This window comes from Dasypus novemcinctus, chromosome X (assembly GCF_030445035.2).
Source record: "Dasypus novemcinctus isolate mDasNov1 chromosome X, mDasNov1.1.hap2, whole genome shotgun sequence".
Taxonomy (NCBI): Eukaryota; Metazoa; Chordata; class Mammalia; order Cingulata; family Dasypodidae; genus Dasypus; species Dasypus novemcinctus.
The window spans coordinates 77,273,545-77,290,599 of NC_080704.1; the positions used below are offsets into that span (position 1 = coordinate 77,273,545).

The 17,055-nt window shown below is 46.5% G+C and overlaps 1 protein-coding gene across 5 annotated transcripts in view; it reads left to right on the top strand.

The window, feature by feature from the left end:
* EDA (ectodysplasin A) overlaps positions 1-16,792 on the top strand; it is a 491,324-nt gene extending 474,532 nt beyond the window's left edge. The window contains exons 4-8 of one of the 5 annotated variants that reach the window (XM_058291372.2): positions 4,002-4,181; positions 7,082-7,116; positions 8,072-8,123; positions 10,692-10,816; positions 12,668-16,792. In XM_058291372.2, the coding sequence (XP_058147355.1) occupies positions 4,002-4,181; positions 7,082-7,116; positions 8,072-8,123; positions 10,692-10,816; positions 12,668-12,919 (644 nt within the window). In that variant the 3' untranslated portion in view covers positions 12,920-16,792. Of the gene's footprint in view, positions 1-4,001; positions 4,182-7,081; positions 7,117-8,071; positions 8,124-10,691; positions 10,823-12,667 lie in introns of all 5 variants that reach the window. The other 4 variants (XM_058291371.1, XM_058291375.1, XM_058291373.2 and 1 more) reach the window with 4 other exon arrangements.
* Positions 16,793-17,055: the final 263 nt, after the last annotated feature.

Sequence of the window (17,055 nt, forward strand, 5' to 3'; positions counted from 1 at the left end):
CGAGGCAAAAAGAGGAGGAAGAACATTCCAGCAAAGCGAACAGCATACTCAAATATCTCAGAGGCATAACAGAACATGGCTTGTACTAGTGGTTGACCAGCGTATAAGGGCATGTGTGTGGTGGGGAGCAGCATCCAGTAGCTGTATTATCCAATGTGTGAGCACAGAGAAGAACAGTTGCTAGTGGCAATGGAAAGCAATTGCCTAGACTAGAAGCTCTAAAGTTACAACTCAGAGATTGCAATGCCTCTGGCAGAGACTCAGATCACTGCCTGGCACTGCCACCTTGTATATGGGCCATTATTGAGAGGAGAATACACATAGGCCTTAAACATTTACTGTGGCCAAAAGTGATTTAGAAACCATTCAACACAAATTTCCTGGGACACAGTGAATAGGCACATGCCTGAAGAGGTGAATTGAGTTGTTCACTAAATTTTCACCCTCTAATGGAATTCCCCCTCACACCACACAGATGTGCCCACACACACTCTTTCTTTCTCTCCCCCATCTCTTCCTCCACCCCCTCCCCCACCAACCAACATACAGTCTTTCTCTCACTTTCACTCATTCACGTATAGTTGTTCTTCCAGAAATTTGGGATTAGCTAAAGCCTGGGAAAATGCCCCTTTCATGAAGTTTAGCTTTGAAAGGAATGTGTGTGTTCTTTCATCTAAGACTACACAGGGTAACTTTCTAAGCACAAAAATCTCTGGACTTTTGTATAATGAAGCACTCTGTTAAAGTAAAGATATCTGAAGAAGGAATGCGATCTTCTAAATTCATCCTCTTTGTCCAGGGGTCATTTTGTACATGTTCCTCTCAGGGCTCAACTTTCTGCAAGTAACAAGTATGGGAAGCACACTTGCCTCAATCTGGTTGCTGATAAGCACCAAGGACCAGCTGCAGTACTAGATCACAGCAGTAGCTTTTTCCCAAATGCCTTCTAACATTTTCATAAGTGAACATTCTCTGTTTACAATGCAACCATCATTCTCTTTGACTGGAAGAGTTTCTGACTGTAATTCTTCCCAAATCATATTCTCGAAGCTGAAGTTTATGCTACCCATAGAGCACACTCTAGTTTGGAAATTACTGTTAGGCCTGGAAATGCTGTGATATAGGACAGCCCAATATGCACTATCCTATGTGTCTACCCCCTCCAGAGAATAATGAGGGGAAAGTAGACCTTACAACGAGGGTAGGTAATTTTCCCCACTGCCAGGGGTAAAGCAGTCCTCCTTATAGAACCTTAGTCTTGGAAAGAAACTTAGGTCATCGAGGCCAAGCTCCTCATTTCACAGATGGAGAAACTAAGGCTGAGGGAGACAAAGAGATTTGCCCAAAATATGTCCATGGCAGAGCTGAGGCTTATATCCTTATCTCTTGACTACAGATTCCGTGTTCTTTCCACTACACTAGCTGGAATTGAAATGTGGGCACTGAATGAATAAGCCTTATTTGGAAGCTGCCCAAATCTGAAGGGAGGTGGTTTTTCTGTTTAGCATCTTGAAATTGGCTAGATCTAGAAACTGGGCAGATTCAGTCTTTTGCTAAGTGCAGGGAGAACACTAAATTTCATGCCTCTAAGTCTTTAAGGCTACAAGGACTCTTCCTGGGAGAGATGCTCTCTTGACCTCCCCTCCTTCTTCCCTGGGGAAGGGACCCCACAATGACCCTGTTGTTTCATTCCAATGCAGATGTGGTTAGACATGGACAATTGGCTTAGTGAGTGGCATTGCCATGAGCATTTGGGTTCTTGGACATGAGTCATTTAAAGGAGGACCTGATTAGTCAGGTCAGGATTCTGCCAAAGAAAAGCAAGTCTGGGGAGCAGGGAGACCAAGTCAGTAAGAATGTTTTTAAGTGAGACTTGAAAGGGTTGTATTTAAAACTAACAGGATCACAGATGAAGACACTGTAATGGAGTCTGATGAAAGGCTTCCATTCCTGGGACTTCCACAAAATTGTGAGAAGGTGATGAGGGGGAAAGAAGGCACCCACCTATAACCACCTGCCATGCTTGAGAGGAGATGCCCAAATCAGAGGAAGTAAACAGAAGGAGTTGGAAGTTTGGGTTCTAGACCACAGTAATGACTCAGTTAACATAACTAAATCCAGATGGGAAGGTTGGGTGGCCTGGAATATGGAATTAGGAAAACTTGGACTCTCCTAGAAGAATCACAAGGAGTAAAGGGGGAATGGTTGGTGGGCTTGATTAATAATTAATTGGAGAATAGGGCTTCTGAGGAAAGACTGGGAAGCTGGATTATTTAGCCTTTAAGAAAAGAGGGTGACAAAGATATGGGCTATAGTTAGTAGTACTATTTTGATGATGCTTCTTCATAGTTTGTAACAAATGTTTCACAGCAATGCAAGGTATTTGTGGTGCGGTGATGTCTGGGAGCCCTGTATGATGATATGCATGTTTGTTTTGTAAATTCACAAATTTTACTATCCACTTTTTTTTTTTAATGTATGTTCATGTATGAATGATATGCTTTGATGAAATTTTATTTTTTAAAAAGGAGGTTGATAGGTGACTTAATGTCTTTGGGTATATTAGGGTTGCTATATGTATGATGGTAACTATTCTCTAGCTCCACAAAGCCACAGGAGGAATTTCAGTTAAATATACAGAAGAACTTCCTAACAGTGAGGGATGATACATATTGGAACATGTTACCAAGGGAGTTTGCAGAATTTCCTTTCCCAGAGATCTCTAAAAATAGAGTTTATAGAGTCACCTGAGAAAGGAAAACCTGCTGCCTTTTCCTCAGCTGTCTCTACTCACTGCCTTCCCTTTTTTCTCCTCCCCTCCCCCCGAATTCCTCTCCTCTCCTCTCCAAAGGACTTCCTCCTCATTCCCAAATAGCACCACCTCCATCCCAACCCCACTTCCTGTACATCCTGATGGGATGGAAAACCTTCCTGGGGCTAGCTGATGGGGAGAGCACAGCAGACCTTGCAGAAATGTTGTTCCTAAGGTCAAGCTGCCCTCCTCGCACCTTCTTGTTATCCACATCAAGACCATCAAACTGGGCAGTAAACATGAAAGCCACACTCTTTAACAATTCTCAAAAGAATTCTCAAAGTCCAATTTTCAGAAGAACCCCAAAGTGACCCATATAGATCTGACCACTTGGTAGTTATCCTTTGGACTCAGCTGAAATGTGACCTTCTTTTTGAAGCCTTCCCTGACCTTTTAAGTGTTTTGACTGTACCACTAATATGGTACTGTTGCCAGATTTTCTCTAGGTTCTTGGCTATGTTACAAAAAATAATTTAAGAACATGCCGGTTTAGTTAGGCCAGTAGTTTATTAAGAAAATGAGAGAAGAGAAAGCAAATAACAGATTATGGGTCCCAGGTATACTTTTGGACTGGTCCAGGCAAAGAAGGGAAAAAGAGCATAAAAGGGTAAAACGGGCTAATTTAGTCTTTGCACTGGCTTTTTAAACCAGTAATTATTCCTCCCACTTGCTAATTTCTGGGAGGGGTCCCAGTTGTTCGCTGTTTTGTTAATCCCCCAGGAAGGCCCAATGGTAAGGCCCCTTGAGAATAGCCAGGGCTTTTCCTTGATCCTGGACTGAAATCCCATTCTAAATGGAATATTCTCGCGGGTTCTTCCAGCAGATTTTGTGGGGGATCTTTCCCTCAAAGGATTTCTAAGTGGGATTCCATGGCCATGTGTTTCATTCGCTAAACTAGCCTGCCTCGGTACTTCTCCTATACTGTGACAGTGTCTGTTTCCCCACTAGACTGGGGGTTCCTTGAAGACTCTTTATTTCTGTATCCCCAAACATAGCTCAGAAAATGCTTATGGAATGAAATGGAGTGGGGAGACTGTGTGTGTACATGTTATGTGTGTGTAATACCTGTGATAAAAGTATCAGCTCTCTAATGGCCGTTACTCCCAGAGAACAGACTTTGTATCACCGGGAATCTGAACATTCCCGACAGTAAAAAACTATAAATGTAACATTGAATCTTGTGTTTCAGGAAAGAAGGCAGGGCCTCCTGGGCCCAACGGCCCTCCAGGACCTCCAGGACCTCCAGGACCCCAGGGACCCCCGGGGATTCCAGGAATTCCTGGAATTCCAGGAACAACTGTTATGGGACCACCTGGCCCTCCAGGTCCTCCTGGTCCTCAAGGACCCCCTGGCCTCCAGGGACCTTCTGGTGAGCTCGTCTGTCTCTCTAACCACTTAGGCAACTTTATTACTTTAGTAGAGAGGAGTGTGTGATCCTAAGAGAAGTTTCTTTTTTTTTTTTCAGTTTTTTTTTAATTAAAGTTAATAGATCATAGATCTATACATCACACACAAAAAATGTTACATTAAAAAATATAAGAGGTTCCCATATACTCCCCAACTCCTACCCCCACCCCACTCCTCCCACACCAACAACCTCCCCCATCATTGTGGCACACTCATCACACTCCATGAACACATTTTGGGGCACTGCTGCACTACATAGATAATAGTTTACCCTGTAGTTCACACTTTCCCCCAGTACATTCAGTGTGTTATGGCAGGATATATAAAGCCCAGCTTCTGACCCTGAAATATCATTTAGAACAACTCAAAATCCCAAAAATGCCCTCACATCACATCTTTACTTCCCTCTCCTTGCCCTCAGCAAATACTGTGGCCACTTTCTCCACCTCGATGCTAAAATTTCATCTATTACTGGTCATAATAGTTTTATAGTAGAATATCAGTAAGTCTACTCTAGTCCATATTTTATTCCTTCATTCTGTGGACCCTGGTATGGTGATGCCCTCTCCATCTCTAGATCAAGAGGGGGCTTAGATTCCACATGGATGATGGATGCAATTCCTCTGCTTGCAGTTGTAGGCACTCTTGATTCCCTGGTGTGATGTTGACCATCTTCACCTCCCTGTACCAACGAACCAGAAAGTAGGAGATGCCACTCTGCTGAGGCTCAGGGCCCAGCTGGCACATGGGCAGTCCAGAAATTCAAGTCTCCTGAGTATGTACCATCCCTAGCACTAACCACAGGTTCAGTAAAAGTGACAGAAGAGGCACGTATAGAAAAGTCATGTCTGAGTCCAGCTCCGTCACACTCAGGAGCACAAATTCCAAAGTAGGGCCCTCTGCCATGGCACAGAACTCCAAATCCATCTGCCATGACCATAGAACCTGTGGGTCTCCATAGCCTTCAGGAGAACCAGTATCTAGAGTTGTAACTATTTTGGCTTTTTCTGGGGTCCTGCTGAGGTGTGCATAAGCACAACCCCTCTGATGATCTCCTGACTCTTTTTGGAAGACTCTTAGCCACATAAACTCGTTTGTCTTTGCCATTTCTCCCTTTTATTCAAGGTCAAAAAGCAGTTTTTAACACTTGATCCAACATGTAGGCTGAGATATTCTGCTGGTCTGAGTTGACCCTTTTATTCGAGGTCTCTTTCTAGTTGCTTCACCAGGTAGTGGTTGGTAGTAATCCCTTGGTGCCAGGGAGGCTCATCCCCAGGAGTCATGTCCCACACTGGGGGGAAGGTAATGCATTTACACACTGAGTTTGGCTTAGAGAGTGGCCACATTTGAGCAACATGGAGGCTCTCAGGAGGTAACTCTTAGGCACCTTGCAGCTCTAGGCCTAGTTCATATTTCAGGCACACAGGCTCCTAAGCACAGTTATCAGTATCAAGGGTTCATTATTGGACCATCCTTCCTTATTGCTAAGAGAAGTTTCAAATGGTGATGGGGTTGGAGTGCAATACGAAATGCAGATTTCCTAACCAAGTGTAGAGCTAGGAAGTGAACAAGCCAGTATGACTGCTCTTCTAACTTCTTGTTTGCATCTGTCAAGGACAAGTTACCTGCCCTTGCCCTGTCTCAATCCTTGTAACACAGGCCTTTCCTGACCCTAAACCCCCCTGTGATGGACCTGTGCCTGCCAGTAAACTCCTATGAGCCAGATAACAGAGGCCCAGAGGGTTTGCTAGTCAGCTCTGAGTCCCAGCATCTAGCTCCACATGCTGATGTTTTCATGGAACTAGACTATAAGGAGGAACACTGAGGACTGGACAAAGTGATAGTTTCATCCCATGAACTCTGAAGGGCCTTTCCCACTTTCCCATAGAGGTAGACAAATAGTCACCAATGGCAATGGTCAAGGAGTTGGAAGTTTATGAGTCCCTCAGGCTGTGGCACCAAGACCATCCTGTCCAGGAACTAAATGCTTCTTGCACTAGATCCTTATCCCCACCACCCTACCCATTCGAATGCTACTTGTATTTTTCCCCTTGGACCCAGAAGGGCATTCAAAGGTATGACTGCAGATCCAGACCTACCTAATGGGTGTTGATAGGAGTCGGACTACCTGGGCTTATAGCAATTGTTACTTCTTTCCCCTGCTCACCTCCTGTTTCTTGGGGCTTTACAGAAATGGATTGGTTCTGGCTGATTTCTCTAAGTCCAAGAATTCTGCAGCAGGACCCAGCTTTTTGAATCGTAGTTCAAGTATGGCTAATAATGATTCACCATGGCTATTGGCACAAGAGATAGTTAAGGATTGTTTTCATCCAATCATTCTGCCGATATTAATTGAGTACATTCTATGTTCAGGAGATGTAATGATGAGTGGCCCCTGTCTTTCCTAAAGGAAGAGATAGACCATTAAGAAACAAGATAATTACATTCAGTAATAGGCTCCATGAAGAAAATAAATAAACAACAAGACTAAAGCAGGGTGGTAGAGAAGCACAAACCCTTGTCTCTGTGGCTCACAGTGACAGGAATGCCCTCTCATCTCTGCCTCTGTGTGATCAGTGGAACCTGTCTTGGGCCAGAATTGGCAAAAGGCCAGTTTCTGTGCTGGATGCTAGGTCCACTGAAGATGCATATCATGGACAGGAAAGGGAAGGTAGGGATGTCCTTTCCCATCCCAGGTCCCTTCATTTGCTCTCTAATTCTCCCTCCAACTCTGAGCCTTGAAGAATAAAGCACAGACAAAACTGATGGCAGGGAGCAAGGCTCACTGCAACTGGCTGCCTAGGTGAGGAGAAAGGAAAGTTGCAAGAGCATGCCCTCTTACTGGCCTGTCTTATTTTGCAGGTGCTGCTGATAAAGCTGGAACTCGAGAAAATCAGGTTGGCTGGGGCTTGCTCTCTTCCTGGGGTAGAGGGAAAGCCACAGGCTAGAGCCACCTCTGACTTTGCTCCCTATTAAATGTGCCCCCGAGGCTTTATTTTCTGGGGACACCCTAGACTTTCTGAGGTGTTTTGCTGTGTTTGGTTTGGTTTTTGCTCACAGCCCTTTCCCATCTGTCTAAATAGGAAAGCTTTGCCTCAGGGCCTGCCTTCAGCTAAGGGAACTGACTCTTGCCAGGCCCTTTTTCCTCCTCCTCAGGAGACCCAGGGTCACCGTGAGTTCGAGCTCAGTAAAGCAACTTAACTGAACTTCCAGTCATACCTACTTACTTACCTGGGCCTCCAACTCCCCAGCCACCTCAGACACCTTGTCAGCACTCAGACCACCTGGGATAAGGAGCTTAGAAGCTCAAGAGTGTGTTCTTGAAAGACAGCCAACCAGGTCCAGACTGCTGGCTTAGTGGCCTGAAGGGCTTCTCCCTAGTCTCTGAGCTTCCTAATCTCTATTGGAAGATTCTGCTGCCTGGTCTGGTGTTGTCTCAGCCTCCTTCACTACAGCTGTTTGGCCACAGTGCTAAATATACACAGCTGCACAGTGCTTGATATTTTTCTTTTTTGCAGGGCAATTTTATGTCCATCACCTCATTTGCTCTTCAAACATCCTGGTGAGGGAGGCCAGAAAGAGATTCTTATAATCCCCATTTTACAGTTATGAAAATAAGGCTTAGAGGCATTAAGTTTGACTAAGGTCACATAAGCAAGGAGGTGGCAGAGCTGTGGAATCATACTACCCTCTAGTAGAACTGGGGTCACTAGCATCCCAAGATGGCGGGGGGCAGGGAATAGAATCGGGATCCCAAAGGAGACTAGAAACCAGAGGTGGAAACATGGGAACCGGTAGCTGAACAGTCAGCCATTACTCAGTGACCACTCTCTGTCCTTCTCATTCTCCCAGCCAGCTGTGGTGCATCTACAGGGCCAAGGGTCAGCAATTCAAGTCAAGAATGGTAAGAGTCAAAATAGGCTCTCTCCCTAAGATGAGCTCTTCCCCTACCTTACCCCCAACCTCCAAATTATCACCCAGGCCTGCAAAGTACCCTTGGCTGGCACAGAGGGCCATTCGCTACTCCATCCCGCCCTCTGCTGGCTCTCCTGTGCAACTGCTTGCACCAAGACCAGTTGCTACACCCAAATTGCCTTTAGAATCGCTAATGATGAAACTGAAAGCCACTTGACACAACATCTTACCTAGGGGTTCTTGGGGGATAGAGGTTATATCAGAGTCACCCTAGGTGTTGGTGTAGTATTGTATGCATTTTCATAATACGTGTTAGAGAAGGTAAAACTACATAAAACTAAATTCTCCTTGTCTGATGGGTCTACACAGAAAATGGGTGGAGGGGGTGTTTCTCTCTGGGGTGGGGAGCATGTTAGACTCTCGGGGAGGGGGGCAGGAGATACTAGTGTCAATCAAAAGACAGAGCAGATCAATAAGGTTGAAAAACACTGATTTGATGTAATCCCTGCCTTTAAAAATTGAGGCAGCAGAGTCCCAGAGATTGGATAATACCATAATAAATCACTGCCTTATATTTGTATGGTACTTGAGGGTTTTCAACATACTTTTTTGTATTTTATTTCATTTGATCCACACAACAGCCCAGTGTGGGTAGGTATTAGCTCCTTTTTACAGAGACAGAAACTGAAGTTCAGAGAGGTTAATTAACTTTTCCAAGATTTCATAGCATAGGAACTGGGGTTCAAAATTACATCTTTCAACTCTTTCTGCTACACAACGCTGCATCAGTGATGTATATGTACACTCCATTAAGTGATTAGTTTCCTTTTTTCCCCAAAGAGACATGAACATTCATTAAAGAACAAAGCTTTGAAATAATGTCCAGTTCCCAGGATGAACAAAGCCTAAAATTCATGAACCCCCAGGAGCCTTGGGAAGCAGCAAGCTAGCCAAGATGTCAGTTGCTGACAGAGCTTGGAGTTGAAAGGAGGGGTTGTGAGTGTGGAAACACTAAATGAAGGTTGAGAAACCTGCAACCTGAAGACAGCCTCTAAGAGTTTCCTTAATGATTGGGCTTAGTACTTCCCTGACTGCCACCTGGATGCCTGACTAATAGCTTCCAAAATGTAAGAATAAAATAAAATAAAGAACAGAATGGCACCCAAACCAAACAGTCCTGCTGCGATCAGGTGCCATGAGCCCCAGGGTGCTGGGTAGGCCATGATCACTATCTGTTCAGAGATGACTGAGTGAGTAGGACATAGATTTGTTTGGGTGTCTGGAGGGGTAGCCTCAGGGTTTATTCTGTGTTAGCAGTTGCCAGGTTTGCTACCACTATCACAGAACAAGATTTTTTTCCACTTCTGGGCCAATCCCCAGTCCTCAAGTACTGAAATTTGGTTCTACCAGAAGCACAGGAAAAGGAGACAGGAGTGGGAGGACGTCATGCAGAGCATCCCGTAAAAGGGACCTAACACCTATGCCATTTACTTATCACCTCTAGGAAAGATGGCTACCTTTTCCAGAGAGGCAGGCCTCCTGAGTCTGGCTCAGGATGGATATCCAAAATGTAATTTCTTGGGTGAAGAAACAAAATTTCTTGGGTGATGGTTTAGAGGGGCAAAGGCCCCCTGGCTTGGACTCTCTCCTCTCATGGTAGGAAAGAACATCCCTCTTCTACAGGATGGTAAGGGAAGCGTTTCCCCCTCCCCTCACATGCTGGCTCCCCCTGTCCAGCCAAAGCAGCATGATTACCCCTCCACCCTTGATTGGGGTGGATCTAAGAGACAGATACTTTGCCAAGGGTGCCTCAGCTCCCAGACTCCCTCTCGTATCCCTCTCAGTGGTTCTAGTACAGCTTTGTAGTCTGTCCCTCACTCTCATAAGATTATCGCTCTCACCTATGGGATTTTGTTACTGCTGGCCACCAGCTCTGGCCACCATGGAGTCTGAATCACCCCGGATTCTTAAGGTTCTCCAGATACACAGTTCTTTGTGCCAAGTGGTTTCCTGAGAAGACAGGCTTTCCAGAAAGTAATGTGTGTGGAGGAGCCATGAAGAGAAATTTCTTGAGGGGAAAAGAGAAATCCCATGAAACGAGGAGACAGGAGAGGGATTCAGGAACTACAACTGGGAAAGTAAAATTGAATAGTAAGACCTAGCCTGCCACTTAGTGTCTGAATTTTGTGTATGCAGGCCCCAGAACAACAAAGATAGAAGAGCATGCCCACTCTTCTTACCCCCCACCACCACCCCCAAATTCCAGCTCAAAAGTGTTGGTTAAAAGACTCTTCCCAGTAAAGGGGTCAGGAAAGGTGGGAGGAAGATAGACAGGCAAACCCTAGAGGCCCTGAGGCATGCCTAGCAGCCATCTTACAAATAGAACACCATCCCTCTGCTTCCAAATGCAGTTCTTAAAGCTTGTCCTTCTGGGCTGCCCCAGTTGCAGTGGGATTTGGCGGGGGAGGGAGGGTGTATTGTTTGTTTGCTGTTTCTTATTTCTATTGCCCACATCATTCTGACATGTACTGAGTGACTGCCCTTCTCTCATACTGAGATCTTTCAGGTGGAGTGCTCAATGACTGGTCTCGCATCACTATGAACCCCAAAGTTTTTAAGCTACACCCCCGCAGTGGGGAGCTGGAGGTACTGGTGGACGGCACCTACTTCATCTATAGTCAGGTAGAAGTGAGTACGGTCTTAGGCCTAACTCTTCTTATATCCAGAATGCAGATCTGGTGCAGACCACAGAGGGGCACTGTGGAGCCAGTCAAGACCAACCAATGGTTCACTTCCTGCTTTGGTGGGGGGTGTGCAGGGCGCAGGAGAAGCACTTGGAGGGAGTTGAAAGGAGGAAAGGGAGGAGGGGTGCTTTGGGGTTTTTTTTTCCTATATGGATATTATTAAAAAACTGAAAAGAAACCCTTCCCCCTGCTACCTCATTCCCTCCTGCAGGGCCGGAGGCCCATGGTGCATGCCGCCTCTGTTTCCATTCTGAGCTGTTTGGCTCTACTGCCAAACTTGAATGTGGTCTCAGTATATTCTATGAAAGTCAAAAGTCAACTCTGGTCAGCTGAGAACCCTCTCTCTCTCTCTCTCTCTCTCTCTCTCTCTCTCCCCCCCCCCTCGGGCATTATGATGCATACTGCTCCTACAGACTTTCTCTGACTATCTTTCCTTCCTCTTTCTCCCATTTTTTTCTCCGTATCTCTCTATCGATCCATGCCTCCTACCTGCTGTCATTCTTTCAGCCCTTTGCTCCCTCTGCTTTTGTCCTTTTCCTCCCCTGGGCCCCCTCCCCAGGTCTGCCAGTACCCTTCCGCTTCCACCCCCAGTTGTTTGTCCCCACTGGGGTGGCTCCTCAGAGCTAGAGGTAAATGAGCCGTGGAGTGGGCAGCAAGCAGGTGAATGGCCAAAAGGACCTCAGAGCCAGCAGATGGGTCTCACAGGAGAGTGGCCAGAGAAGGTGGGTTAACAAGCATTTGCCAAGCCCACCGAGCATCTTGACCCAAGAGATTACATGGCACTTCAATACACTGATCCCTCATGAAGAGCCTGTGGCCGGAGCTTCCTTTCATAAAGTGATAAAGGGTGAGAGATGAAGGTTTGAGCCCCAGGGGGCAAGTGGGTATGTCTGCAATGTCCTATGGGCTAAATTCTATTTGGAATGAGGGTGGAGGATCAAGGGGGTGTGGTATGATGGATGGGGATTATGAAGGATGGAAAAATCACTTTTCCAGGCCTAGGAGAGAATTGGGAGTGGCCTCAGGCCTTGGGCACCATGCAGGCTGGGAAAATCCCCATAGGTTAGCATAGGTTAGCACTTAACTTCTGGCAAAAAAGTAAAGTTAGGGGCCTGGGTTTTGCCCTTCTGGGATCTTTATATCATTTATGGTGATGGTGCTCCATCTCTTTGGATCTGTTTCATCAAATATCAAACAGGAGGGCCAAAGGGCACTGTGGGAAGCTGTGAAGAAGTTCAGCACAGGGGGGTTGGGGTGGGGTTCTCCAAGCTGAGTGATCTTCTGGTTAAAGAGCCAAAGAAATGGCAAGCTGTTGTTGGGTACCCTCTGGGGGGGAACCAGGGACTTCTAAGTTTATACACAAATACTCCTTGGGACTTGAACTAGGAAATTAGTCTGGGTTCATTTATTTCTATAGCACTGATTGAGCCCCTGATAATGTGCAGAGCACCGTGCTTCATGCCAGGGCTGAGTGGTATGGGTGAAGGGAGATGTAAAAGAGCAAATAAGGCATGGTTCTTGCCTTTACAAAGCTGAAAAGAGGTGTGCTGTTGTAAGAAAGGTTTGTTCAGCCACCTGGGCCCCATGGAGGGAGGTGGGGGGAGCAGTCTGTAAGCCTCTCATCCTGCCCTTCCTGTTGGACAACCAGGCACACATTCAGGTGGCACCTACCCTTCACACAAGGTATATTGGGCAGCTCAACTGAGAAGGTCCTGTCTGTTCTCATCACAGGGGAGGGCCCCCACCCTCTCTTCTCTCCCTCAATCCTTTCTCGTTGCCTCTCACCCAGGTGTACTACATCAACTTCACTGACTTTGCCAGCTACGAGGTGGTGGTGGACGAGAAGCCCTTCCTGCAGTGCACTCGCAGCATTGAGACAGGCAAGACTAACTACAACACTTGTTACACCGCTGGTGTCTGCCTCCTCAAAGCCCGGCAAAAGATTGCAGTGAAGATGGTACATGCTGACATCTCTATCAATATGAGCAAGCACACCACTTTCTTTGGGGCCATCAGGCTGGGCGAGGCCCCGGCATCCTAGAGTTCCCCTGTTCTGCCCCCGCCCATGCCCCTGCCCCAGGTTTGGGAGCCAAGACTCCCAGAGCCTCTAAGTGCTGCTGTGGAGTGAGATATACTGTGTTGCAGCCTCAGAGAGAAATGCCCCAGTGTTATTTATTCCCCAGTGACTTCAGGATGACAAGGCCTGCTTGACTTTCCAGAATGACCTTGAGTTAACAGGACAGTTGATGGAGGCCCAGGTTTGCATTAAGCAGAGCCTCTTTCTTGGGCTCCAGGTGAACTGGCTTATCACATGGCTTTTCAACCCCCAAAGTCCCTGTTGTCAGATTTATAGTTTATTGCACTAAAATAAGGGTTTGGGGCAGCAGTCAAGAGAAAGGAAAAGTGCACTCCAGACTCTAGGGGTGAACATCTGACCCCAAGGGGGCTGTCTCAGGGGCACACCAGTAGCAAGCAGAAGCATGAGCAGCTCTGGCTCCTATTTGGGGGGCGGGGGCTGAGGGGAGTATCACAGCCTGAGAAAAGGGGCAGGGAAGGAAAAGGCAGGTGCTTGTGGCAGAGACCAGGGGAGAAACCTGCTGAGTAGTGCATCCACAGCAGTGGAAGCATTCTTGCTACACTGAGTTAGTCTGCAAGAAGGTCAGATAACTCTCCCCACTCACACTGAGAGCCATATTTATGGGCAGCTTTCTGGGCTTTGGTCTTCCTTGGAATGATCGCAGAAAACAACCACAAACATACCTGCATCAGGACCTGAATCCATACTTGTTCCCACATGCTTTTAATTTGTTTACAGCTGTGCTCCACACTCAGAAAACTACCTAGGGTCTCCTCCCATTTGTTTCCTTTCCCAGCCTGTCTAGAACTTTTGTCTTCTTTCCCCACAGAGCCTACCTCTGTCTGTGACAGGTGCCCAATCTGGGACCTATGCTTCTGTGAGTCTGGAATTCTCTTTAGCTTACCTGGGCACAGAGAGGATTTCCCATTTGTTAAGCAACACAAGTAGTATTCATTTTGTCAAGTTGTATCTGGGGCAAAAGGTTGGGTTGGATGACCTCCAGAAGTCCGTTTAAGTTCTAGTATTTGAGACTCTTAACAGGCAGCTACCATGATAATATACTAAAATTCCCAAACCCTATACCCCTGGGCATCAGCAAGGCAGAACTCTTCTACCTAACCCTACAAAGGGAAAGAGATGGGAGATAGGACTAGAGTTCTCTTGTCAAATATGTTGCAACCTAAGTGGTCATTAGCTCAGGCCTTATCTGAAGTGACAGCAGCCAATGCCCTACTGGCCTAATCTTCTTTCCCTCTGGCTACAGAGAGCCACCAAGGAGCATAGTCACCACAGATCCCAGGGCTGCTTGCCTGGAATCCAGGCTCAGGAGAAGCCAGCATCTAGGCACTGGGCAGGGCTTTGCCCCCAGTTCAGGTCCAAAGGCACCTTCCCCCCTACTCCAAGCCTCCCACCAGATCACATGGTGGGACCACTCAAGGACCTCGTTTCTAATTGGGTCCTTCAGGCTGTTCGTCTACCTGGGCCCAGCCTGATTTCTGGGTCTAGGTCCAGTACAAAGCTGGGGGGACCAGCCTTGTACATTCTTCTGCTCTTGTCCCTAAAACATATTTCCTTTTGAGGAGACAGGGAATAAGTTCCTTCAGGCAGCTGAACTTCTCCAAGAACCACACTTCTCAGCCATGCCTTTACTTTCTAAGCAGCCACTCTGCTCAGCCCTTCAGGGGTCAGGACAAGAGGTGTTGGGGTATGCCTCCATCAACTGGTTGCTAATGATAGCTTTAAAACCCAAGGCAAGGTAACCTTTAGGCATGTATCTGGCCCCAAATCCTATAACGCACCTTGGACAGTCCTCAGTTGCATCAGGAATTCATGAGAACCTCTCCTTAAAGTTTGTGAAGTACTTTCTCTATTATGTCATTTGAAGAAAGGATGGCAGATAACATTCCAAATCTCATTGTTTAGATGAGGCTCAGAGGGGTTAAATGAATTGACCAAGCTGTCACCCAGTTTAAGTCAAGACCTAAGTCTTCAGCCAGTCTGACTCTAAAATGAGTACTTTTCTATTACACTGCAGCATTGTATTGAATTTGGGGTCTAGACAGAATCAATGAAAGTATAATATGGAACCAATATCCCTTAGGGTCCTATGGAGAAACCCAAAGATGCTGCTCTTGGCTGTAAGAAGGTCTTTGGCCAAAAAAAATAAAAAAATAAATAGGAAATTTCTTTGGGAAACATTCATCAGCCCTAGAGCCCTTCCATTCAGAAGGAACTTCCTGGTCTCACTTCCAGCAGAGGTTTCCAGTACCCACAAAAGAGAAAGCCCATATGTTCTTTCATCCATCCAATGAACTAACCAACCCTTATGTATGAAGCCCCTACTATGGCCAAGGTCCTCCTTTGGTTACCCTACGGATGGGTTACAAGAGCTGGGCCACTTCACACAGCTACTAAGTGACTCCTTATCTCTTTCTACCATACCACAGAGACCTTTGTACTACTGGCATCTCAAGGATGAAGGGAAGACCTGAGAGAGGGTCAGTTCTATAGCCAAAAAAGTGAGAGAAAAGAAAAAGCCTTCCTAATTGTGCCCCTAAAGGACATTCTGACACCCCATCCTATTCTCCAGATGTGGAGGTGAATATAGGGAAAATAGAATTCCCACACCACCCTTTATTCATTCTGAACTTGCAAAAGGAACCATAGAGGGAAGGGGGTGATGATGGAAGCAGAAGGTAGCCAGGGAGCCCTGTTACTGCGAACTTATTGGCAAAGTGATGAAGCAATTTACTGGTAAGAGAATGTGGAAATAGGTTTAGTTTGGGATTATGCTGGTGTGAGTTTACCAGAGGGCCAAGGCTAGCACAGAGAGTAGGATGATGACATTTGTGGGCAAAGAAATGGCAGAGGTTTCAAATAGAATTGCTGGCAGAGGCCTTGGTCAGTTTCTGGACTTCAATTGCCAGATGTTGGGGCTGTTACGCTTCTGGTTCCCTGGAAAATGTAGTCTTTGCCTTATTTCTACCCCCCCCCCCCATCCCCACCTCCATACCCCCACACACACACTTTTCATCCTTCCTGAGCCACATTTCTTTTCCTGAGCAGGAAGGGACTAGGAAGCCTACAGGTGAACAAAAACTTTGATCCACCTGTGAGTATGCGTGTTTTATGTAACTTCTTTTGGATGAAAATAGGTTCAGAGAAACTTAAGAACTCGAATGGCCCTTAGAGAGAGTAGCCCAACCTACATTCTACCCTATGTTACTCATGTGGAAACTGAGGCCCAGAGTGTGAAAGTGACCTGCCCAAGGTGGTAAACACTGAGACTCAAGCTCCCACCTCCTGACTCAACAGAGTGAGGGGTAGGACAGTCCCTGCTCTACCTAGGCCCCCTTCATTCTGCCACCCACAGACTCGAGGCTGGAAGGGCTTGGCCCCTTCTGGAGCCTGGCCAGGCAGGCAAGAAAGTAGCTGCAGCTTTCATCAGAACTCTTCCTGAAGGCTTTTGTTTGGCCCAGCACCAGGAAGTCCTCAGACCACCCTGGTGCTGCCTCAGGTGCCATTCCTGCCTAGAGGCTTGTCTAGGCCATTTGAGCACAAAGAAGGAACCGGATTTTTCCTTTGAATCCATTTCACAGCTCTTTCCAAGAGGGCTTGGGGTGTGCTATTTCCTGATTCAAGAATCTTACAGCTGGAATGGGGAATGGGCTTTGTTGTAAGAATGGCCTGGAGCAGGCCCAATGCTGCTTTGGGGGCCAGCATCCAGCGTGAGATACTGTGTATATAAACTATACATAATGTATATAAACTGGGATGTAAGTTTGTGTAAATTAATGGTTCTTTGCAAATAAAGCTTTTTTTTCCCTTTTCTTGAAACTTCTTTGAGCATTTACTGTATGTTAGATGCTTCTTGGCCAGTGACTCCACACATGAGCTAGGGGAAGGACTAAAAGTCATCCATGTTTACAAGGGAACAGAAGTAAAGTAGTCTGGATTTCCTGTCAGAACATCCCACACACCCCACCCCCATCCCTATCACTGTGTCACTGCTTTCCCAATAGGCTAGATGTCCTACTGAAAGGAACATTGTCCAGGGGGCAAAGACACATAGCCTAGAAGTATCACAGCTTGAGGCTGTG